Here is a 26,970-nt window from a genome sequence, read left to right as displayed (position 1 = left end):
GCACAAAATTACCATTTTTTCCAAAATCTGACAATACAATTTTTAATTGTAATAAAAGTTTTAAAAATAAAAACAAAGTTAGAATAGTGAATTACTTACTGAAGATCATGCTGCCAAAATGTTAAATACAACATAACAATTTCAAATAAGCATCCTGAACTCAGCTTAACAGAAAATAAATCACTTTTAAAAAATAAAGGGATTGATGATAATTCAAGCTGATAAAAGATAAAAAATTACAAGCAAACATACAAATGATGAATCATATACAATATATGTAGACAAATATCTTATATGATAATGACAAATGTAATATAATGACTTATAATAAAATGACAAATGAATAATGCAAGATAAATAATATATTTACTTCCTATCTAAAAGAACAGAAAAAGATCGATAATGCAAAAAAACTTTTCAATATAATAATGGTTTCAATATAAGAAATATTAAAATGCTACAGCTTAAAATTATTTTTTCAAACATGTCAGTTATTTTTAAACATATTTAGAACTTATTCAAGACTATTTAACTTTGTAAACTCTAACATTAGATAGATTTTTCAGCAATGCCAGCAACAGATGTTAATGATTATAGTACTTTTAACTCGTTAGTATATCTAAATTATTATTTTTAGGATTGCACTTGTAGATTGATTACATAGATATTTGAAAACAGACAAAAGCAACTCACATTCATTACAAACATAACCAATACAAACTAATAAATATGCATTTTTTTTTATGTGAGCAACCATATGAAAAAGAAAAATTCTAAATTTAAACAATGTGGTTACCTCAAAACCTATATTATCAGATTTCCAATTTTTGACCATATTAATAACAGCTGTTGCTCCTGTACATAGTGATGAGAAAGAATCTGCATTCACAACAATGTCCAGTCGATTAAGGGTACCGTTTGAACTGTTCGGCATTGTATATAATGCTCAAACAAATAAATGATACGTCAAAATCTGAAAACAGGATATTTATTTTATTAAAATAATAATGCATGGGGATTGCACTTTAGTAATGTAATAGCAAAGAATTATTAATTTAAAATACAGAGTATACAATAAATATACTACAGCTTGAAAATATTGCATAATATAAGCAATAAGTCATGTTTTCCCCTCATAGCAAAAGCCTTTTATTTAACATTATATATCTACTCAAAATATAGTTCAATAATTAATTTCAAAATCATTAACAACAGGGACACATTTAGAGCAACTGAAAAATGTTCTAAATGATATAGAATTATAATTTTTGTTGTTTGAGCCAATGAATATACTTCTAAAAAAATTCTAAGTCTAAATTTTTATTCAGTTCACAAATCCTATTAGTCATATTTGACAAAATATTCCTACACATAAATGTTTTAAATAAAAGAAGGATCCACACTTCTGTGACTAAAATTGACAAAGTTATGATGATTTTAATTCCATTATTTTAGACCATTGAATGGATGCTTTGAGGAAGTCCTTTGTACTGATTGGTAGATCTTTTTCCTATTTATGCATAGGGAATATAAAATTATGCATAAAAAGAAAAAAATGGATTGCATATCACAATGCAAAAGTTCTCTTTCTCTTTTTTAAGTGTACTTTACAGTGTTCAAAAGTTTTCTTTCATATTGCTCCAATAAAGCAAAAATATTACCCTTACATAATATTAATTAATGTAAAAGGGAATAAATCTTAATTTAACGAACTTGTCATAATTTATTTGGACTAAAATGCCCATCCCATGATGAGCTTATATTCTAAATTAAATATTTACTTCAAAATAATTATATTTTTATTGAATATAGCCTTAAATTTATTTAATTGCGAGTTATAGATGTTTTCAAGACAAAATATGAATACATATGTAGATTGAACAATATGAATTAATAATATACATAAAATCAAAGATGATTATTATACACCAATCATCTCAAATATGTGGAAGTGTACTTCAAATATTCTAAACACATATGGTCAAAAAATTGCGCAAAGAGCTTAGTATATCTTAAAATTTGCAAGAAAGCAAACGTCACACAGATAATTTATTTATTTTTATAAAATTAATACATGATTTCAATGTCAGGAAATAAATTATTACAGTAATCCGGCATTTAATTACTCTCAATGCAATAAAAAATGCTGTAGTTTCAGAAAGCTCCAAGAGAAAAGCTCAAAACAGCACACAATTCTATCTGCGCTAGCTTTACCCAAAAATTATTTAATATTATTTTTAAACTCTGTCTTTAAGAAGACGGCAGTTATTCGTCAAATATATGCATACACACAAAAACAATTGCTAGCAAAATATTAAATATAAAATGTCCAAAATATACCTCTGAAATTAGTGTATCACATGTGCTTCTTAGTACTTATTTCGCTAATAGCTTGCCCATGATGACTAGATATATGTGACAATAAAGCTCGAAAGGAAAACAATATAGTGATAAATTTATTTTTTACATAATTTCATACTTTTAACAGTTTAATACATATAAATGCATTCATGTTCCGGCATTTCAATTCACAAACTATTTCAGCCTTCTGCTCAAACACGAAACTACGTATTGTTGCCAAACCCGAAAATAGGGAGCCAGCTAAAAACTGTTAATTGGACGAATCCCGTCGCATTAGAGCTAGGTTATGGGGGTAGAGGACAAAGGGCAGATGTCATTCTTAAAATAGAACCAAGAACGTGGCGATTTACAAAAAGCAAGAAAAGCTAAAATAATGAACAAAAATAGTATTTTGATCCAGTTCAGTTTGTTGAAGGAACAAATCATTGATAAATCAAAGTTATAAAAATAATAATGTTTCATTCTCAAGGAATCATTTATGACAAAATTATGGATTTTTCTTTAAAAAAGCAACTGAAATTCAAAATATGTGCTAACTTTGATTGCTGATGGAACATTAGTATCACGATATTTGTATTAAAAAAACATTTTTTTCCATCAACAATATAATAATTAAAAAGTGGATGTACATTTGATTTGTGAAGGAAAAAATTCCCCAAGACATCATAGTACAGCAATCTTTCTACTCTTGCTCTAGGGTAAGATACGGCTTAAAAATAAATGTGGTGTGCCAGGAGATGTTTTGAGAAAAATTCCTTTACAATTTTATTAGTTTTATGAAAATCAAACGAAGCATGTAAATATGAAAATTTTACGCCTTAAATAATTGAAAATAAATATAAATATTTAAATGCAATCATCCACATAAATATAAATTTACTTTTCATTCAGATTAATAATAAATGCATTCTCAACTGTAGGAATTCACAAAATTATTGGGAGATAGAGGATAGCGGACCTTTGTTATCTTTTTCCACGCACTTATCGCTTCAAGAATAAATTCATGGAATTCCAAGATATAGTGAAAATATTTTATAATAAATTATAGTATTGAAATATTATTTGATGATAAATTATCAAACTTTGAAAATATTAGTCTATAAATAAAATATTTTAACTGAAGTATTTAAAATAGTTTCAATGAAACATTATTTCGTTACGTAAAATCAAGTGTTTTATGAAATTTATCATATAGTGTTTTACAATTAAACCTAACCATCTCCATTAGAAAGATATAGATCTTCATCGTATATTCATGCAAAAAAAAAAAAAAAAATGTGAAAAATATAAATAATTTTTCGAAAATGGAAAAAAAAAACTCCTTTGTGAAAATATCTTAATCATTCTAGAGTTGTTTGCTATGATAATTGCCTTTAAACATTCTGTCCAAAAAGTACTTAAATGCTTTCGTTTCATTTTCATTGTCAAATTGGAATTAGATAACAGTAATAAGTTAACTATGTCTATTTTCTTTACACTGCTTAGACTTTTCTAATGGTTAGCATTATGAGACTATCTTCAATAATATATCGACAAAGTAAATAGATTAGTAAAATATGAGCTTTCTGTGGTTTTTAAAAGTCCTTTGGTGCTGTCTGTATTTTTTTCATGAACTTTGACAGTTAAAAGATCATTTACAAAAAATAATTAAAAATTCTGACGATTCGAGGATTTCTTTTTTTTTTCCTCGTATCTGGGCAACGTTTAAACAATTTTATTTAATTCCACTTATTTCATTTTGGTAAAGAGGGAATTTTGTAATTGAATTTTCAGTCATTCTTGATATAAGTGAGTTTTGAACTATACAAACAATTTTTGTTGACTCTTTTGATAAGTAAGTCTTTTTATTATTTTCATATAAAAAATGTAAATTCATTCCATCAAATCCTCAATTTATCTCTTAAATTTGAGAATTCTTTCAAACAGAAAGCAAATTTTTGTTAAAGCTTCACTTTTGTATTATACAATATTACTAAATAAAATTTATAAATAAATAAAAGTTGGGGGGAAATTGCATGAGAGAATGAGTCATTTCGAACAAAGGTGTTTTCGATAGTTAAAAGCGCTGGAGAGACTTTGGATAGCTTAATTATTATATTTACTTTTTCGAAAATATAATAATTATTATACTTTCCTTCTCGCAATGTTTCTCATAACAAGTAAAGAGGAGACATCGTGACGTCACACGTAGAATCATGTCTTATTTCTCTTGGTCTATGTTGTTTAGAGCTTGTTTGCAGACAGTTTCTGTTATTATTATTTTTTTTTTCAAAACAGAAGTGGAACTGTAAAACGTATAGTTAATTAAATCGTCAAAAAAAAAAGACATTTTGATCATAGTTTCACATTGTGATATGAGGAGAAAGTTCAGTCAAACTTCGTTTAAATAAAACCTTCCATAATGAGTGATTTACATAACAAGCAAAACAAAATATAAAAAAGTGACTTGCTTATCAACAATATTTGTCGGAACGAGTGTCGAGGAGACATCGTGACGTCACATGCTGTATTAGCCTATATCAGTCTTATTTGAAGAGAATCATTATCTTTAAATGGGAGAAGCTTTGATCGGATACCGTTGTCGAATGCGACTCCAAGAAGTTTGAGCAAATGTCTGGAAAGCCTTAATCGACGAGATTGTATCTCTGACCAAGATCATGGGATTGGAAATGGATAGTAGCGACATTGATGAACTAATTGAAGAACATAGCCAGGAATATCAAAAAATTATATTCTGTATCACAACAAAAGGCCGTGGAGGAGGAAATAATGAAAGAAACAGAGCAATACCCTTCCAGTGAAATGAAGAAATTATTGAAAGTTATAGCATTGTATGTTGAGAAGCATTCCCCAGATAATACAGCAGATGTTATTATTCATTTAACGACATAGTGTCTCATTTTTGTCCAATTTAGAAGCATAGAAAGAATATTTTTTTAGAAAAAAATCTAGAAGACAAGGAGAAAATTATAAAAGCGAGATTTGCTGTATAAATAGTTTAATTCAAGGATTTAAAAAATTTTAAACATTATGAACCCACCTTAAAAAACCCGAAACCACAATGACTTACTTCGTTTTTTAGCGAAACAAATAGCACTTCAAATATCAAAAGAGGTTTTATGAACCAAAATGAAGATTTTGAGAAGAGAAAAAAACATTTATTATTTAGTGATTATAATAAATATTTATACAAATGACAATGAATCGTTTCGAAATTAAAGCTTAGGCAAACTGAAATTAACTTTAATAACGATTTTTTTCATTCATTATGCAGAATCTGAGACAAGGCATGTAAACGTAACTTTAAAGGAACACGCAATCTAGAGTAACAGACAATATCACAGATGTATGAGGTGTAAAAAGACGGATCTTTATACACGCCATTCCTAGTTTTGACAGACCATTATTTGATTCCTTCATTTCTTGTCATTCGACGCGAACCAATTATTTAAGTATTGCACTATTTTTTTCATGTTGCTTTCATATATTGTTATGAAGATTTCAAGTTCACAACACATTTTTGCAAATTATAGAGAGATATATGAACATTCAAAATCATCACATATTTTATCACATGATTTTCTTTCAATATTGAAAGATAAAGAAGAAATATTTTGTTCATTATCAAATTTAGTAAGTTTTCATAGTTTTACCTTTATTAGTAGTACATTTGGCAGAAAAAAACTTGTTTTTTTTTTAATAAAATATTTTAAAGGTACAACAAACAATTGTTTACATTTTTAACCAGTGGGACTGTCGCCTCAAAACTTTTTTACATACTCTCTGAGAAACTTGTTACGCCAGAGAACGCCTTACATGGAATAGGCGTACAGTAGTTACGAAATATTAACTTTTGGTGCGAATTTAGCCTTTTTATTGAATCTACGTTCATCCTTCGCGAATTATTTAGTGATTAATCCCTTGTATGCGGTTAATAGCATGCAAAAATCGAATTTGTATTTTAGACACATTTTTCTCAATTGACTTGAAACAAAAACTTGACACGAAACTGCACTGGTAGTCACAAAATCTCATACCAAATTTGTTATACTTAAGCCATTGCATTTTTTAATTATCACATTAACACATTTTTGAAAGTACAGACCGAGAGATTGTGCAAGTTAGAGGTTCGAACTCGCAACGGCTTTGTTACTCATAGCCGAGTAACAAAGCCACTAGGCAAAAGAGTACACGCCTTTCCGGAGGTTGTTATCTGGCTTATGAAGTTACCACCACAAGGTAATCAACCCGTAGATGAATTTGGCTCAAAATTTGAAAAGTGTTTAATTAATAAATGTTAAATCTGTGTTCCGAATTTTATCTATCGAGCTCTCCACTTTTTTTAATTATCGAGTTTATACATTATATATCGAGTTTATACGAGTTATACATTCGAACAGACGAACAGCCAAATTTCCTCTGAACAACTTTATTCAAAATTTGATAGAAATCTGAAAATTTGATGTAAAGTGTATACCAAATTTGAATCGTCTAGTTCCAAACGTTTTAGAGTTATCTTTATCAGAAACAGACAGACAGATGGGCATTTTCTCAAAATGTGTTTTCCAAACTCCGGAGATCTAAAACATGGAGATTCGTCGAAATCTGGAGATCGAATTCTTTGACGATTACTATACTTCCTCTATACTACGTATATAAGAAATTAAAAATGGACGAATTGATTTCATAAATGATAAGCAATTGTCAAATTATTCCTAATAAAGTCAATGTTTCAAGAACATTTTCACATCTCATAACAAATTTGCATATCATTAAGAAGGAATTGAATCAATTAAAATGATGTCACCGCCATGTGACAACCATCACTGAGTATATCATCTAAAATTTAATTGAATTAATTAAAATGACGTTACTGCTACATGACAAGCATAACTAAGTATGTCGTCTAAGATTTAACTGTATACGATGTTTTTCCCCCTTATGACATTACGACATAAAGTGTTCTTCGTTATAATACGCTTAATAGATTCGGAAATGAATGAGTGTTATGTTATTGACATATATCTAAGTAAACATTATCTGGTTTCATTAAATTCTTACTTGAAAAATATATATAAGCTTCTGAATATAATAAAATAAATATATAATAACAATAAATATATAACAAACAATAAATATATAATAATAAAATAAATATATAATAATAAAAATATATATAACAACAATTTCTATATATAAAAAAAATTTTTATGCATACGAAATATTTTTAGTTATTAAATTGAAAAATGGCATCCCATTCGTTGAAACTAAATGTCATCGAAATAAAGAAAAAGAAATATAATTTGTAGAAAATAAAAAAATTTGTTACCTATATTTTTAAAAATCGTTTGCAAAAAAATTTAAAAAAAAAAAAAAGAAAAGGAAGAAGAAGCAGAAAAAAAAATGAAATATAAGAAAAACAATTAAAATGGAACATTATAAAGAAGGAACTTACATGTACTATTAAGAATGTTCCAGCTGACGATAATCCTCGGTATTTCACGCAACAATTTTTCCTCAAATGTCGCTGCAGCTGTGAAAAATGCAGGAATTACTTCTCGGTAAAACCGTTAGAAAAAGATAAAAATAGACACTTTTTCGTGATCATTAAACTTAATATGGCCGAGAGTGTAGCAGATTATTATTATTGTTGTGTAGCAGATATTTAGAAGCATTTAAAAGCATTTTTAAAAGTTCAGTTTTACTGATTGTTTTTAATGCGGTGATGTTTATAAATTAAATATTATTTGTAAATAACGCTATGAGAAAAATCGACATTCATGATTCAAGTTCTTCCAAAACGCTCTACAACGCAAAACCGTTGAACTTAGATTTATCAAATTTAGCAGATTTTTTTTTTTTTCTTTTTGAAAATAGATGCTTACTAAGTAAAAATTTTTTGAAATTTAAATTAGAATTTTTTAATTAAAAATTAATCAAAATTTTAGCATCTTTCCTGATTAATTTCGATGCATATTATTGTACAAAGGCTATTTTATACCATTTTAAAATTCAAAATAATTAGCTTTTCATTGCTACCCATTTTATTTAATTACAATTTTTCTCGAACTTTTAATACATTTTTTAAAGTGCTTTTCGATGCTTTACTAATTATATTTAAATGCAAGAGTGTTGCAGTGGTATAGGAGATGTTTTTGGTGTGCACTTTGTGGGCGCTTAAGAGCAGAATTTTAATAATAATATAAAAACAGACAAATCAAGCATATCGTCGCAGCTTATCAACCGACTTTAACCTAATGAATATTTTCATGCTATGATGTCTTCGACTATATATTCGAATCTTCTTTAAAACTTTTCAAATATTCGTTTAAATACTGAATGCCCCAAAATACACACACACTTTGGATAACTATTGCATAAAATTTCAGTAACATACATCAAATCTTTGTCTTGGACAATCAACATTAAGTTTCAAGTATATGCATATATCAAATCTTTATCTTGGACTATCAGCATTAAGTTTCAAGTATATACACACATAAAAGAAATCCACTGCATTAAGGTCCATAGAGCATGGAGGGGTTTCAATGCTATTTCTTCACTTCAACCAACTGCTATCAGAATACATTTGAATACATATAGTGAAAATAATACAGATATACTGCGTTCTGCCGGTAGAATAAAAATCGTAGAATAAAGCATTCCTACAGTAAATTCAAACAAACTTTACCACTCAGGGTATTCTCTAAGGCATTCGATTGACAAAAATGCAGAGAAATCCAAACAGTTGTTATTTTATTGATTCACATGTAATTCCACTGACATACTTTACTATAGTTCGTCATTTCTTGTATAACAGTTGATTATAACGATTGAGTGAGCAAATTAATTTGAGAAAAAGCATATTATAATCTATATCTATACTTATAATAAAGCTCAATGTGTGTGTGTGTGTGTTGGCGCTCTACAGGCCAGACCGTTTGACATACAGCTACCAAATTTGGTACATGTATACCTTGGAGGTTGGAAATGTGCACCTGGGGTTTCTTTTTTCGAATTTTTAATTAGAATTTTAATTATTAATTAAAAACTAACTTTCCCGCCAAAAAAATCTTCCATTTTCCCCACCGCCAACTTTTCCGCCAAAAAAATCTTCCATTATCCCCAGCGCCAAACGAGAAAGGCTTCAGGTTTTTTTTCTCCCAACAGTAATGAGGCTAGGGTTAAAATTTTTCGGCGGATTATTTCAATCGGTTCAGTTTATTTTCTTAATGTTTGATGCATTTAAAATTAAACATTGTTAATGAATCAATCTTTCAGATTCATTCTGAAGTACTTTTGCATTAAAATAAAAGAGAATAAAGGAAATTAAAAATTTCTAATCCGCATAGCGTTACCCCAACTGGCGTAGAAAAAATCACGTATTTGCGTTACGTAACCGGCGAAGAAAATTCACGCATGCGCATTCTGTTCTGATTGTTGCCATGACAACGTTATCAATGGATGATTTAAATTATTTTTGGGTTAGTTGCATGCTTTTGTAAGTAAATTGTATTTATGTTAGTTATATATTTTTTGTATATGCTTATAGTTTTAAGTACATCGTTTTTTAAGTAGTTTTTTTAAAACCTGTTTTCAACCGTTTATTTTAAACGATTCGTTTTATTTTCTTAGTGTTTGATGCATTTAAATTTAAACATTGTTAATTAATCGATCTGCTCATAATGAATCTAAGAAAATTTTGTTGACCAACTCTTGAGATATTACATAAATTAAAAAAGATATTCTTTAGTGCCCATAAAGTTTAAACGCTCAGTGACTCTATTTTCAGTAATCAGATTATAAAAAAAATGCTTTGTTTCTGTAAAAAATATTATTATATTAATTGAAGATAAATTCTTTCCACTTTAATTTAAAGCATAAATTCTACGGGTGCTAACAGAAAATGAGAGAGATACATATTACGTTATGACTGAAGGCCTTTATAATATTATGAATGAATTATATGATAATCAAAATTTGAAGTTTTAAAATATTTTGATGAAGAAGCTATTAAAGTAGAAATTGCATAAAATATTTAATTATTAAAATTTTAACGAACATTAAGATTGGCGAACCGGCTGGTAGCCAAAGGCGGCTAGTTAATACATAAAACTATAATTTAAAAATTAAAATATTTTGTATTTATTGATTATGAAAATTCTGATAACTGATAAAAACCTTCGATTTGTAACAATTGATACTAATTATGAAACTTAAATGTAATTATTAATTTCTTATGCAATACTTTTTCAGCATAGGCATGCTTTTTTTAGACATCCTATATAAGAAAAGAATGAAGATATTTTTTAAAAAATTGAAATACAATATTAACAAAAAGCCATGATCTACTCGTTCACTCTTTTGAATTAAATTATTCTATCCGAAACTTCCTCTGTCAGAGTGAAAAAGAATTACTTAATAAAGAATATAACACAGTGGAGTCGCGACATATCAAAATTCCATAGATCGAACTTTTTCAGGAATCTTGTATTTTACAAAAAAAAAAAAAAAAAAAAAAAAAAAACTGTTTAACGAATAAAATTCTTGTACATCAAACATTTTAGTCTAAAAATATTATGAATGTATATTTTGTCCATAAGTAAATATTGATTTTTGTTCAACTTAAGAAATATATATTAATTGAAAGAGGAAGGTGAACTCTATAAGGCACTTTCTATAAGGCATTATTCACTTTGGGCGGTAAAATTTTTCTGCGTACATATTAAAATATAAATGTTACGGTGAAACACCGAAATCTGGAGAATGTCGACAAACACATAGTCGCTTGGTGTATGTCCGAAATATTTGCTAAATACCCTTATTTCTGACTTTCGCCGGTGAATGTCGACATTCACCATGCACTAATGGTGAATGTTGAACATGTACGAGATTTATATTTTTTCTCCGTAATTCAGTCGCGATAAATTTTTCGCCTCTCTTTCTGAGAGGAATAACTAAGAACTTAAAACACATAGTACTTTCAAAATGAGAAAGGACAATAATAGAAGTAAAAAACTTACTTAATTATACAGTACGTTCTAAATGAGAAAATAAAATAATAGTAATAGAAAACTTACTGAATTATATGAATCAAATCTTATTTATTGCAACAACTTAAACTATTCGCCAGGATTTGGCGGGAGACTCCACCGGGACAAAGGATTTGGCGAGAAACAGTCAGTTTGTCGGCTCCACTCTTTTCGACCTCCACCAGATCATATCTGTGATTGTCGACATACACCGGTGAGGGTCCGAATGTACAAGAATGTAATGAAATATTCGATCTTTCACCGACGTATTTGGTGTTTGTCGACATTCTCTGATTTCGGTCTTTCACGGTAACATAAATACATCAAATATCTTTACAAACATTCTTTAAAATGAAATATATTATTTAAAAATATTTAAGATACACAATTATTAAAAATTTCAGAATTTTCCAAGCGACTAAATTTTTAATTTTTCTATTTTTTCCCCTTTATTATCCTATATAAATTTATTTGGAACAAAACTGCATATGATTTTGTAATTCCAATATTAAATTTTAGCATTATTTTTATGTACGCGCACTGAATTTTCATAAGAATTTAATGTCTTTCTGAGCTAAAAATGAATAAAGAATTGAATAAATGAATAAAAAAGAAAAAAGAAGATGAAAGGAATAAAAAAAAAATTAATTATTTTTAAGTTTGGGCATTGAATTCTCATAAGAATTTTATGTTTTTTCTAAATTAAAAATGTCTTTTTACTCAAAAAAAAAAACAAAAAAAAAAACTCGAAGCTTAAAATTCTTACTTAGTTTTCTTCTAATCTTTAGAAATCTTCATTATCAATTTTACTTAATATCCACAAAAATTAAGGCCTTCGAAACATTTCAAAGTTTTAGAAAATTCGTTCAAATGTTGGCTTGTTTTTTCTAGGTTCTTCAAATATTCATTTTATTGAAAACAATATATTTTATAATGCTATTTTACTTGAAAATAAACAATTTGATGATGAAACAATAAAAAAAAAAATTATATGTTCGTTTTTTTTTTTATTTATTTATTTCGAAGTCCACTATCTCCTTCAAAAAAGATTATTTCTCTGATTCTTAATTCAATGAAAATTCACAGTAAATCGAAAGTTATTTCCGAAAAAAAAATGCCAATGATTTTTATGTTTTCTATTCTATGATTTATGTTTCTTCTAATATAAAATGCAGCCAGCCTATCTGTATGATAACTCTCGACACATGAAGATTTATTCTGATGAATTCTGATAAACAGACGGTTAGAATGAAGAAGTACCACTGGATTCCTTCCATGCTCGCCGGACCTCAGTCCAATGGATTTTTTTTTTTTTTTTTGTATATGTATATATTTGGAACATAATGTTTATTACCTAAGGTATTCTACGAATCCTATTGTTGTTGTTTCTTATGGCACTTATCACAGACAAGCCCGCTGACAAAATCAGCGATTTTAATCAGAGATTTTTTAACGTCTCTTGCGTCAGTAGCGCCATCTAGGGCCAAGAGTACGATTAAGCTACTCAAGCGTCAAAACCCTTACTTACGAATCTTTTTCTTAAGTTGGAGAGATAATTTTTTTCTTAAAATTCAACTTTTCTGTATATTTCTTATATAAAGTATGGTACACAAGTGAAAATCTTTAAGTGGAATAATAATTATACAGAGTAGAAGGCAAAATAAATACGCGACAAATATATATGAAATTTCGCTATATATGGTATTAACATTTTTTTTTTTTTTTTTTTTTTACTTTTTTATATACATAGTATAGAGAAAGTATAGTAATCGTCACAAAATTCGAATTAGGGATTTTGACGAATCTTCATGTCACTGAGTCCAAAAAAAAAACACATTTTTAGAAAATGTCCGTCTGTCTGAGATTTGTGAGAAAAGCATGTCTAAAACACATATTTGGATACTATTAATGCCTACTAGAGATTAATTGCCAAATAACTCGTTAAAGATGGCACAATAGATTTAGTAAAAATGCTAAATTCAAACCAAAAGTTAAAGATTAACTACCAAAGTTCGTAACCATTGTATTCTACTGCCATGTAAGTAGTTCTCAGGCCTGACAAATGTGATGAAAGCTTATAAGCCAGTTAACAGCTACGCTACCCGACCAATTGCTTTTGTATCGTGGTCATGTTACTGGGCTGCAAACCACAAGGTCCCAGGTTCTATCCTCTCTCATCACAAATCGGCATATTGGTGACCTCGGACGATGAACCCTCAATCTTCGTTCAGCTGTTGTGGCGCCATCTACCCACAGCAAACCAAAGTCGTCAGACTCAATTGACGCAACAATAGCAATCATTCACCTACACACGCTCGCCATAACTCTTGAAGCTACTCAAATGGGTACAGGCACATTAGACTCAACAGCTAATGAATACATCACCACTTAACAGCCATATCGTTCGTCTCACCTCCGACTCACTGGAGGGAGAGTCTGTGGTGAAAGCTTATAAGCCAGTTAACAGTCACGCTACCCGAGCAGTTGCTTTTGTATTCTGGTCACGTTACTGGGCTGCAAACCACAAGGTCCCAGGTTCTATCCTCGCTCATTCCAATCCGCTACACAAGTTTATTAGAAACTTTGCGAGAAAGTTCTGGGAAGACTACACCCAATGATTTTTAAATAAATTTATTCGGTTAGTTTAATTTTTTTAAATCCTATTTAACTTTAAAAATTAATTATGCATAGTAATAGGTTTTTTTTTTTTTTGATGAACAACTGATAAAAAAGCTGCAATATATATTTTGTTTATTGAAATTTCTAAATATCAATTTTTCTTCCGGGAATCTTTGAGTTTAGTGCATTCAAGTACGATTGTATTTTCAAGGTATTTGATGCATTTATAGCTGCGACGAAACACATGAAACCTACACAAAGTTATTTCTCAGTCAATAGACACATAAAAATCATAAAGACTTCGGAGAATAAAGACGACTGTTGTGCATTCAATATTGTTTCATAGGAATTCATATCTCATGAAAGTTTATATCACGACATAAATCAAAAGTAAGAAATGACGAAAATTTTTCGAGACAAGTTAAGAACATAGACATAATTTATAGGATGTATGTAAAAATAGCGAATGATGTAACAGGTGAATACTAACTATACAAAATATGTAAGTGTTTAGAAAAAAAAATATCACATTTATTAAAATAAAAAAAATCAAAAGGAACAATAAAGTATAATTTTCAGAATAAAATAAAAATGAGAATGAATGCTTGTACGTAAATTAGGGTGCGTTTTTTTTTTGTTTTTTTTTTTTGACAAAAAATGGCAGTTAATGGATTTTTAAAATGCATTGGAACACAGATTATTGTTGTGTCATCCCACCTACCACACACAAACACAAACTTTGCATTGGTCAAGATAGAATAAAATCTTAAAATAAACTTTCAATTTAAACTCTACAAACAAAAGAAAAGTTATATGCTTTTATAACTAAAATTGATGGAGCTATGAAGTTTTTAATATCATTGTTTAAGATGATTTTAGACTATTCTATCGCCGCATCGAAGAAGAAGATATAATCGACGAACTAGGTTTCTTCGAAGCAGACGTTGATTGATCCACAATAAATAAATTCAACGCTTCATAGCTTGATCAGTTATAAAGTTAAAACTTCATAAATTGATCACTGAAGAAGATAAATTTATTTGTTTTAAACTGTATCGTCGCAAAAATATTTTATTAAAAATGTGACTAATAAGACACGGGACTGTTTAATCGCTCGCAAAACTAAACTCAACCGTCGACATGGGTAATCTCCATGCTTGATATGAATATCTTCCAAAGCTATTATCTTAGAAAAATGGTCTTTGTATTATCTTAAGATCAAGAAAATTATCTTTTTAAAGATATCAATTTCATTTTAGTGAAATTTTTTCTTTGAATTTTAATAATATTTTTTATTTAATTGGATACTTAGTCTGTAAACAACTTTTACACTTTATGATGGAATTCAAACTCGTTCATCAAAACTTTCATTTGTGGCATTTTAACTCCATTGAAGAATTTTCATTTCTGCTTTTTATTACGTAATACACACACACTGTTTTTGCTGTAAACTGATTCAAATAAATTCATATTTTAAAGACATATTCAATCAAAATATGATTTTTAAAAAATTCTTGTCATATTAATCATTTAATAACCCCCCCCCCCTCCGAAAAAAAGCAAAGGAGAAGTACAAATGAATTAATCTCCAAAGGCGGCTAGTTTTAAAATTAAAAATAAGAAGAAAAAAAACTATGAAATACTTTGTTGGAAGTTATACATGCTACTTTGTTGAAGCATAAATTAAAATTTCTTGAAATAACTAATTATTTCATGAAATAACGGATGAAGTCAATTAATATTGTAACATATTCTATGAAATAACAATGTTAACATTTTCGTTATTCTATGAAATAACAATTCTCATTAAGTCGAAGAATAACAAACATTAAATAAAATAACGAACAAGTTTGTTTACATTAAATTGATTAAGTTAAATAAATGTCTTTATGTTAAAGTAATACTAGTTAAAATATTCACTTGAAAATGTTTTCATCTATGTCAGCGAAAACAACAAAATATATGAACATTATGTTATAAAAGAATAATTTTGGGGACCTTAAAAAAAGCTACTAGTATTTTTTTATTGCTGTTATTTTTGTTTTATAATATATCTTTAATTAACTAATTTATAGAATGCTTACACAAAGTGTAGAATTACTAAATTATTACACATTTTACAAAACTCCACTTGTTATTTCATGAAATGGTTTGAGTTTTTATAAAATAACTGAATAGCATTACATGAATAATAAATAACATAACGGACAAAGTTAAAATGAAAGAATTATTTAAAAAAATATTTCAATAAAAGAAGGAAAAAACAACGCTAATAAAATCTAAAACTATGAACTATACAATTATACACAATTTCACTTAAAAAGCATAAATATTTCTCCAATTTTGAAAATACAAGCAACAATATACTAAATGGTATTTTAATTGAAAAACAAAATGTTATACTACCAAAAGAAGAAATTTGATAGCCAAGAAATCTTGAGGTAAAAATTGACCCAAATAATATCGGAAAGCGTTAAAATTAAACTACGTTTTTCTGTTCGTTTACACTTGTAACTTTAAATCAGAAGTGTTGCCAGAATTCAGTTTAAAAGAAAGAAACTGGAACTTTCTCGACTTCTTCTTGCAAATTTGGTAACAAAGACATTCTATTTTTCGAAATAACAGGATTTTTTCAGCGCAGTAGTATGCGCTTGAACGATTATCAAAAGGGAGAATCAACCTTCTGTTCAATGAGTTGAGATTTAAAACAGAGATTAATTCTTATTTCCTTATCTTGCAAAAATCCCCATTTCGAATTATCTAAAATATCTTTGTTGCGTTTTTACTTAAAGCAGACGACTACATTGAAAAATCGAATTTTAACGAAAATATAGAATAAATTTATCCAACATTTTAAATATTTGAACAGTTTTCTTTAGAAAAACGGTTGAATTTTACTTCTAAGTTTATTCTTTAGGAAGTTATACTTCATTTTCATTTTTACATTATATACGTCTAAATGCAATTTTTCATCTAAATTTTGGCAAAAAAATTTTTGCCAAAAACCTTGTAAATCAAAATCTATTTGATATTTTTTGTTCTAATTTGGTGTGGTAATTAATGCAATTCCTGAATTATAGAATAAATAATTTGTTACTATAAAAATGTCTTACGGTTGTTTTAAAGTTTCATAATGTGAAAAAAAATTGTAATATCTCATATTATTAATCATACTGAAAAAAAACCTGAGATTTTCTAAGGTGATTTTTTTTTTACTGTAATGTATACGAAATATAGAAAATGTATTATAATCATCAAAATAATCGAACTTTAGATTTGGTATATGGCCTTTACGTCAAATTAAAATGTCTATTGAACTCTGGAGAATTTTGAAAGCAATCCATTCAGAGGAAGTCTGTCTGGCAAGCTGTTCGAGTCCAAATAAACATGACAGCTACAAAACTTAAAAAGGAAGACGAATAAATTCGAAACACATATTTAGCATTAAAATGCTGTTGTATATCAAATTTCTTACAAAATCCGTCAATCCATTGATCTTTAGTGTATATTTTGTACTTTCACAATTTGCAAATACAAATTCAGCTTTTTAATAATAATTTAATTGTCGTGAAAATGTTTTCTGAATATTGACAATTTTTTTAAAAAAAATCGCATGATTTTAAACAATAAATAGCGCAACTGCTGCACAGAAATTCAAACCATTTTCATTACTTCGTCAAATATTTAAACATTTGATTTTTTTCCGTTGTTAAAAGATAATAAAAAAAGAAATCTATTTTATATTGTTGTAAATTCTATTTTATATCGTATATATAAAGGAGTTTTTTTTTAATTACTAAAGTGTATTTCCGCTCTTCAATATTTGACTAATAAAAATATGATAATTTATTTAATAATTTAGCCTTAAAAATTAAAATCTGAAATTATAGATATGATTATTTAGCTTTATTTCTTTATATTTAAAAAAACTATAATAAAATCTTATATTTTCAATATATTATCATAGAAAATATGTGTAAAGAAAAACTGAATTGTAATAAAAATATATATAATTTAAATAAAAAATGTACATAATTAAAGGTAAAATGAGTGACATGCAAACACTAGTTATTAAAATTCGGAATAAAGTAAAAGGAGGGAATCAACATATTTGTACTAAATTCCGTGAAATGATAAGTCCCGCAGAGCTCGCACATTCTGTTGTATTACTAGCTGTCTTTGGCAATCAGCTGACTTGCAGGAATATTGGCTGTTTTTATTTTCAACTAGCCGCCTTTGGCGACCAGCCGGTTCGCCAATCTTAATGTTCGTTAAAATTTTAATAATTAAATATTTTATGCAATTCCTACTTTAATAGCTTCTTCATCAAAATATATTAAAACTTCAAATTTTGATTGTCATATAATTCATTCATAATATTATAAAGGCCTTCAGTCATAACGTAATATGTATCTCTCTAATTTTCTGTTAGCACCCGTAGAATTTATGCTTTAAATTAAAGTGGAAAGAATTTATCTTCAATTAATATAATAATATTTTTTACTGAAACAAAGCATTTTTTTATAATCTGATTACTGAAAATAGAGTCACTCAGCGTTTAAACTTTATGGGCACTAAAGAATATCTTTTTAAATTTATGTAATATCTCAAGAGTTGGTCAACAAAATTTTTTTAGATTCATTATGAGCAGATCGATTAATTAACAATGTTTAAATTTAAATGCATCAAACACTAAGAAAATAAAACGAATCGTTTAAAATAAACGGTTGAAAACAGGTTTTAAAAAAACTACTTAAAAAACGATGTACTTAAAACTATAAGCATATACAAAAAATATATAACTAACATAAATACAATTTACTTACAAAAGCATGCAACTAACCCAAAAATAATTTAAAACATCCATTGATAACGTTGTCATGGAAACAATCAGAACAGAATGCGCATGCGTGAATTTTCTTCGCCGGTTACGTAATGCAAATACGTGATTTTTTCTACGCCAGTTGGGGTAACGCTATGCGGATTAGAAATTTTTAATTTCCTTTATTCTGTTTTATTTTAATTCAAAAGTACTTCAGAATGAATCTGAAAGATTGATTCATTAACAATGTTTAATTTTAAATGCATCAAACATTAAGAAAATAAACAGAACCGATTGAAATAATCCGCCAAAAAATTTTAACCCTAGCCTCATTACTGTTGGGAGGAAAAAAAACTGAAGCCTTTCTCGTTTGGCGCTGGGGATAATGGAAGATTTTTTTGGCGGAAAAGTTGGCGGTGGGAAAAATTGAAGATTTTTTTGGCGGGAAAGTTAGTTTTTAATTAATAATTAAAATTCTAATTAAAAATTCGAAAAAAGAAACCCCAGGTGCACATTCCCAACCTCCAAGGTATACATGTACCAAATTTGGTAGCTGTATGTCAAACGGTCTGGCCTGTAGAGCGCCAACACACACACACACACACACACACACACACATTGAGCTTTATTATAAGTATAGATATAGATATAGATATAGATATAGATATAGATATAGATTAAATCTCTTATGCACGATTTGATATTTCTAATTCCCACAAAAAAAATATTAAGCATCAAATTGTAACAGATTTAAAAGTAAGCTTATTTTAAAAACCTTATCCTGTTCTATTCATTGTGAATAAGAACATCCTAAAAGAATTAAATACCACAATATCAGAACACTATTAAAGACATAATTGTCTAATTCATAAACCTTATGATTTCCACAGTAATGTAATTTCATATTCATATTCGTCATGTAAACTATATAAATATTTTTTTTAAATATTTCATCAATACAATAATGGCGATGAGCACACAGAACGACACAGAGAGGAATAAGGAAAAAACTCTTGAACATTTTATCCGTGGTCTTATACAACCAGAGAAATTGATAGGGGAAATATTTCTTTACAGTGCTAATATATTATTAAGATTTCGATAGGGATTTAAGATAAACGCGTCGACGAGGTAAGGGAAAACACAGGGATCTTTTAAAAAAGAATTTGTCTCGTCAGCGGTATTTTGTCTCTTCACTCGGAGTGTGGGAAAGTTAGGCTTTTAGTCGACTCAGTAATTTTATAAAGCTACTCTTGAATTAATTAAGTAGATACAGTAAAATTGTATCAAGAAATAGGAGAATATTTTAGAATAAAGTTACTATGGGCTAAATTAAGATAAAATCTTGGAAATTAATTAAATTAAAATATCATTACACATATACAGTGGCTCCCAAAAGTGTTCGTACACCAACAAGAATCAATTAAAAACCTCATTATTTACCATTATATATTCTTATTTTTACATGAAAATTTTTTCATAGCATATTTTTACAGTTCTTAATAAAGCAGTGAAGAATAAATTTTAATTACGATGCAAATTATTTTTTTAAAAATGACAATAAATAAAATTACACAAAAATAGGACACAAAAGTGATCATACACTTTAAAAAAACATCACTAAATATGAAATTTTCTAAATTTTTATAAATGTTTAGTATTTAGTAGGATATCCTTTATTCTTTATAACAGCTTTTAAACATTTTGGCATAGATTTAACTAAACGGTCGGTTACTTCTGCAGCGATCTTGTTCCATTCTTCGATCATTACTGCTTTCAGTTGAATTTTCGATTTAATGTCGTGACTTCTTATTCGCACTTCTAATTCTTTCCAAATATGTTCTATAGGGTTTAAATGCGGTGATTGAGCTGGTGTTTTAAGGGTTTGAAGGTAATGATAGAGACAAAAAAGACGAACATTCATGGCCGTGTGCTTAGGATCGTTGTCTTGGTAATACACAAAGTTGTTTAAAATGCCCAATTTTTGTGCTGACACTTTTAAATTATTATTGAGAATATTTATATAAACTCTATGATCCATTATACCATCAATGAATACTAAATTGCCTATTCCAGCCGCTGACATACACCCCCAAACCATGACACCTCCACCGCCATGTTTTACTGTTCTAACTAAATTCTTGGGATTAAGTTCGTTTTTTTTTTTTTTTTTTTTTTTCTCCATACAATGATTTTCCCTACAATATTAAACTTACTTTCATCTGCAAATAAGACACGATTCCAATAGCTCTCTGGCTGGTTTATCATAGATTTGGCAAATTTAAGCCTAGCAATTCTGTTCTTCTGACTTACAAAGAATTTTCTTCGTGCAGAGCGGCCATGTATACCAGCATTCCGAAGAATTCTACGAATAGTTTCACAGGAAATAGAAGTTCCATTTGATTCATTATATTGTGAAATAAACTTTACTGCACTCAGACGTGGATTTTTTAGAAATTTACTTACAATATTTCTTTGACTTCTAGCTGACAGAATTTGAGGGCGACCATTACGAGGCTTGTTTGCAATCCTTTTTCCCTCTCTGTAACGTTTTATTATGCTTTGCACCGTTGAATGAGGTAGATTAGTTATAGTTGCAATGCCTCTAATTGATTTTCCAGCTTTAAAATGAAATATAATTAATTTTCGTACGTCTAAACTCGTTTCTTTACGAATGCGCGTCATATCTAAGAATAAAGTAAATAGAATAAATAATTGTGATATTAAATACTGAAATCAAACGATTTTAGTGTATTTTTCAATTAGAAGAAAAATAAGCCGCAAAAGATATTTTTATAATGAATTTAAATAAATAATGCTTGGATGTACAAAGACTTTTGTGTTCTAATTTTGTGATATTTTTTTATTTATTTATTTTTTAGAACAATACTACTTGATTTTTTATAAAAATATTTGTTCAGTTTTATTAATAATTATTTAAAGATGCTAATTAAAAAAACCTAACTAATAAAATGATTTATTAAGAAGTATAGAACACAATTTCTGCAAATTTCTTTAGTATACGTACACTTTTGGGAGCCACTGTATATTAAAAAAATAGCAAATTTCAGGAAACATTTGCATGCTATAAAATTGCTAACATTACGAAGATATATTTTTTTTAATTTTGAAATTTAGTAAAAATTAGTTTTTAAGCAGCAATATCTTCAGCATTTAACAAAAAAAAATGTCAACATTTTGGTTAATTTTTATTAACTAAAATCTCAAAAAAAAAAAAATCACTCCGATGTGCACATTTTTATCGTTCGAAGTATATCTGTGATAAATTTATAGTACGGCGTCAAACGTTCTGTCCTAGAGTGAGCAAACTTACAAACACACACATTAGTCGTTGTCATTAGTAGAGATTAGTAAAATTTACATTGATATATGAATGAGCAAATAGACATCAAACAAACATAATTCTAATATTTAGCTTTCGAATTTGAGGAGATCTGTAATATTGAAAGTCTTGAAATTCTAGAGGTCAAATTATTTAACTATTAAAGAAAATTCCAGGAATTAAAAATGAAAAAATGCAAGAATTTGAAAAATAATGTGTACTTATGGCTTCTAGGCATAATATTAATTCCATCAACACTGGGATTGTTATTACGAACGGTCGAGTGACGTTTAGTTATACACCATGGGACACAATTTTTTCTTTAAAATAATTCTCATATGTCTTCTATTATGAAATTTCTTCTGAAACAAGGGTAAGCTCGCATTTTATTTTTACAGAAATGTAAATTTTTAAGAAACCTTTAACTTAACCATTTGAAATAAATTTTAAATTTACCCCATAGTTTAAGAAATGATCTTATAAAGATATTTTCCGAGATTATCAAACTTACCACCAACTGTATTCAAGGCTCACATCTGACTGCTAACGTTGCCAGTCCTCAACACTGAACTTCGAACAAATTTCATAATATGATTTACTTGAAGATAACATTGCTGTCGATTTCTTAACAAATCACCTGATTCCATGATTTGTTGATCATCCGATTTCTTCTTATCATCTGATTTCCATGATTTGACACAGCAATGAATAATTTGCATAACTTTCTAAGAATTTTGTTTAAACTTGTTGTTACATCGTGTTAGAATGTTACATCGTGTAATGGCATTTAGAGATGAGATTATTGGTTTCAATCATAAGATTACTGATGCCATAAGTAGAAAGGCTAATAATAGCCATCTTTAAAAAAATCAGTAAAAGTAAATATACCAGATGAAAGGTTTAAAGCTTGATATACTTATTTTTGAGAAAAATTATTTTTAAAAAGTATAATGGAATAATTAAATATTTTCATTTTCTTTCAAATTTAATAAAATTTTGTAAATATTATTATTATTGGATTTCGCGATTGGATTATTGCTGTCATTAAACTGTTTGAATTAATTTCATATTTACAAAAATAATCTAAATGCAAAATTAGGGTTAAAATTTAAGGCACACTAAAAAATTTGTAAATATGAAAATGAACATCTGAAAGCAATTTTTTAATTAGAATTTCAATTAAAAAATGTAAAACAAATGTTGACGTTTTCCGTTGACATTTTTAAAAGTTATATTTAATTATAGTCTTACTTTTATTCAATATTTGCAGTAATCTATTCTATTGCTGAAATAAATTCAAACCGTTTTCTTTGCTTTTACGAATAGTTAATCACATATGAATATTTAATCACATGCTTTTCTCCCCAATGGGAATTTAAGGAATCAAGGTTTTTTTTTCATTTTTTGCCGTAATAAAATTCTTTTTTTAATTTTATTTTTATGAATTTTTTGTGTGTATAATTTGAAATAAAACTTGTTAAGATATTTCCTATTATATCCAGAATTCTGTATTCTTCACAGTTGCAATACAGAACTTGCAAATGTTAAACTTGTTAACAGTAATGTTACAGTACTTGCTAATGTTAAAAGGGAGGAGAAATGTAATGTATGCAACATAACGTGTTGGGAAATCCCGGCTAGCATTTTATAAAATGCCTGGAATTTCCCACATTCCGCGATACAAATATCGATTGTCGTTCAAGATCATCGAAAGATGGCGGTAGTGTTCCTATTCTATAATGCACTAGAAAATAAAAAATAGCTTTTCTCCAGTAGAAAGGAGATGCATTTAAAAAATTATTTTTTGTGAAAATAGAATTTGTGTGTGTGTGTATGTAAGTGTACAAAAAGCAAATTCTTTTTATGTTCAATTTATGTTATGTTCAAAAATTCAATTCATTAAAAATCGTATATTTTTATTCTTCAATGTTCTTTATACAACCAATTTATATACTTCGGTAAGATAATAATAAATATGGAATTGTAATACCTATTTTACACCTCAGTAAGATCATTTTTCATGGAACTTGGAGTTTTTATTTTCAAGTAACAATTTATAGAAAAAAATTGAAAATAATTTAAACTTTTCTATAAGTAAAGTTGGCAACATTGTACAAACAACAGAAAGAATTTAAAGGAATTCTTTACAAATTCGCAACTGCTTTCAATTGAGTTGGCATGATTATAGTTGTGTTGCAACCTGTTATGTTTATATCTTAAAGGTGGGACAAATTATTGCAAATTCGGCTTCCTCGGTGATTGTCCGAGGGCCTTACGCCACTGTGTAAGAGAAAGCTTCGTGAAGACCATTTCTAATGTGTGTTTTTTTCTTTCTTTTTCTTGAGTATACGCCGTAACACTCAACTTCTGTTCATATATTTCTGTGCTAAAAATGACTTTTATTAAGACCTGCACATCATTCCATAGACTTTATTCCATGATTTCAGACTTTCCCGTGTTGTAGAATCATTCGCGTAGAATTTTAAAAGATATTTATTTATTTTTTTAGCTTAAGATATCTTAATCCTCTACGTTGATGCAAAAAAAATTTGCTTTTTTTTCTTAGTCTTTTTTTTATTTATTACAAATTATCTCTTTCATTCAAAAAAGCACAGCAAAATTATATTAATGCAAAGTAAATTATTACAGCGATATTTTAAAATTTCATCTTTCTATTACACACTAATTTGGAATATTAAACATTGAGTTTTGTTAAAATATAAATAAGATTTATAATTAATATCATTATTATTGTTGTTTTAAAAATTTTAAATTTTTGCAAACAATATTTCATAAATTAAAACTCATTTCATGCATACTGCAAAAATTGTATTATTTTAAGTGTAATAACAAATAAGTACCATTTTTATTTAACATTATTTTCAACGCAATAGTTCTGTTTTGTTTCGTCGCGTGCATTAAATAAATATTTCATGAACTGCATCTATAAATCTATAGCCAAACCTAATTTTTATGTAAGTTTAAATTAATGTTTTCCAAATATTAAAAGTTAATTAAATAGATAATAAACTAGTAATTTAATCAAAAATGTTGAATATTTCATGTGGTTTAATATACGAAAGCTTTCAATAATTTTATAAAAAGAAAGAGGTTTTCACTATTTTTCATTTATTTTTATTATAGTGACTATATTCAAATTCCATAATTTTTCTTATTCGTATTCTCTTGTTCATAATGTTACTAAAATCCAATCATTATAATTTCAGAATGTTATAGCTCTTGAGAAAGGATGAAATTATATTAAAACTGTTTATATTATGTCGAGTTAATTATAGCAATTATACTTCTCTAATAGTTATATTCTAAAGTTATAATATAACTAACTCTCAATAAAGATAGTATAAAAAAACAGATTTTATTAGTTATAACTTTATACTATATTTAACTTCGACATTTTTTCTTCAGTGACAGTTTATTTATTTATTTATTTTATTTTATTTTATTTGCTAATAAACAGTTTTTATGTATATCTAAAATTCCTATTTTATTTTGGTAAACCATTAAAATTACTGTTTTTCCTTAAAAATGCAACAATATTATCTTTTTAAACATGAGTTTTTATATCATTTAAATAAAAGACTAATCATGTGCATATAAAACCTAAATAGTTACCCCTGTATTTTTATGAATACAAAAATGAAGGAACAAATATTCATATACTTTTCTTACTGAACATACAAAAAACAATGAAAATGAATTTTGGGGACAATAATTGAATTTCATAACTTGAAAGAAAAAGAAATATTTGATTAAAAGATATGACGATCATCTTCTAATTAAAAACTATCATTACAAAATTATTAACATTTTCAGTGACAGTAAAGTACTTTGCTTTGAATTAATAGTAAAATTGAATTTATTTCTTGGTCTTAAGTTTTAAACTTCACCTTTTTTTAATTAATATCATATTTCTACCGTTTTTATAAAACCAGTAACGTACTGTAAGATTTTTTTTTCTAATAAATAAAAATTTCAAGATTAAAATTAAGCAAATACAGCGCAATATTTAATATCCGTATAAGTAATATTCCAGAAACCATAAAATTACATCATAATCCAATATTCTTGGAATTTTTAAAATCCAAATAAAACATAAATTATATATTTGAATTAATGTAAAATATTCACAATATATAATAATAATAAGTTCAGTTTCATAGAAAATATGAAAAAAAATTAGCAGATAATAAAAAAAATTCTACATAGTTCTTAATATAAATAAATTAATAACAAAATCCTACCTTCTTTTTTCGCCAAAACGAATTCTAGCAGAATAAAACAAAAGGAATTTTCTACACGGTATTGTTTTAGCACGTGTTCGTACACAGCATTGGAACTAACCGAAAAAGAAAAAAAAACTATTCTTTTTCTGAAAATATTGCTTTAAATAGCAATTAAGCTGTAGAACTATGCGCAGTTGCGGAAGAAAACAAAAGCCAAAGGTTAAATCTGCGCAAATGCAGCTGTATATATAGGTAAAGAGTCAGTGTCATTGCATAACAAAGTCGTCTGCCGCAGAAGTTCAAAACAAACGAAATTTGCAGCAGTCATTTTGATTTGGAAAAGATATGGTATATGATATCCAGAGACTTAAGGGGGGAAAGGATTGCGCTTTAATCAGCAATAAATTCTCAATAGCGTAGAGGTATCGAATTTTAAAAGTCAAATAAACAGTAGAAAGAATGCAATTTTTTTTCATAGCGTGATATTTCCTTTTTTCTTTCTTTCTTTTTCTTCTTTTTAAGAATATTGTAAATGTTAATGAAGTGCAG

General features: G+C 27.6%; 1 protein-coding gene across 5 annotated transcripts in view; it reads right to left on the bottom strand.

Annotated features, from left to right (window-relative positions):
- The window catches only part of LOC129973035 (ethanolamine kinase 1-like), a 39,032-nt gene extending 12,419 nt beyond the window's left edge, over nucleotides 1-26,613 (bottom strand). The window contains exons 1-3 of one of the 5 annotated variants that reach the window (XM_056087386.1): nucleotides 26,440-26,613; nucleotides 7,817-7,894; nucleotides 797-973 (exon numbers count right to left, since the gene is read on the bottom strand). In XM_056087386.1, the coding sequence (XP_055943361.1) occupies nucleotides 797-934 (138 nt within the window). In that variant the 5' untranslated portion in view covers nucleotides 935-973; nucleotides 7,817-7,894; nucleotides 26,440-26,613. Of the gene's footprint in view, nucleotides 1-796; nucleotides 974-2,340; nucleotides 2,551-7,816; nucleotides 7,895-16,418; nucleotides 16,501-22,688; nucleotides 22,737-26,439 lie in introns of those variants that run through there. The other 4 variants (XM_056087388.1, XM_056087390.1, XM_056087391.1 and 1 more) reach the window with 4 other exon arrangements.
- Between the last annotated feature and the right edge of the window lie 357 nt (nucleotides 26,614-26,970).

This window comes from Argiope bruennichi, chromosome 6 (assembly GCF_947563725.1).
Source record: "Argiope bruennichi chromosome 6, qqArgBrue1.1, whole genome shotgun sequence".
Taxonomy (NCBI): domain Eukaryota; kingdom Metazoa; phylum Arthropoda; class Arachnida; order Araneae; family Araneidae; genus Argiope; species Argiope bruennichi.
This window is presented reverse-complemented; position numbering and strand designations above follow the sequence as displayed.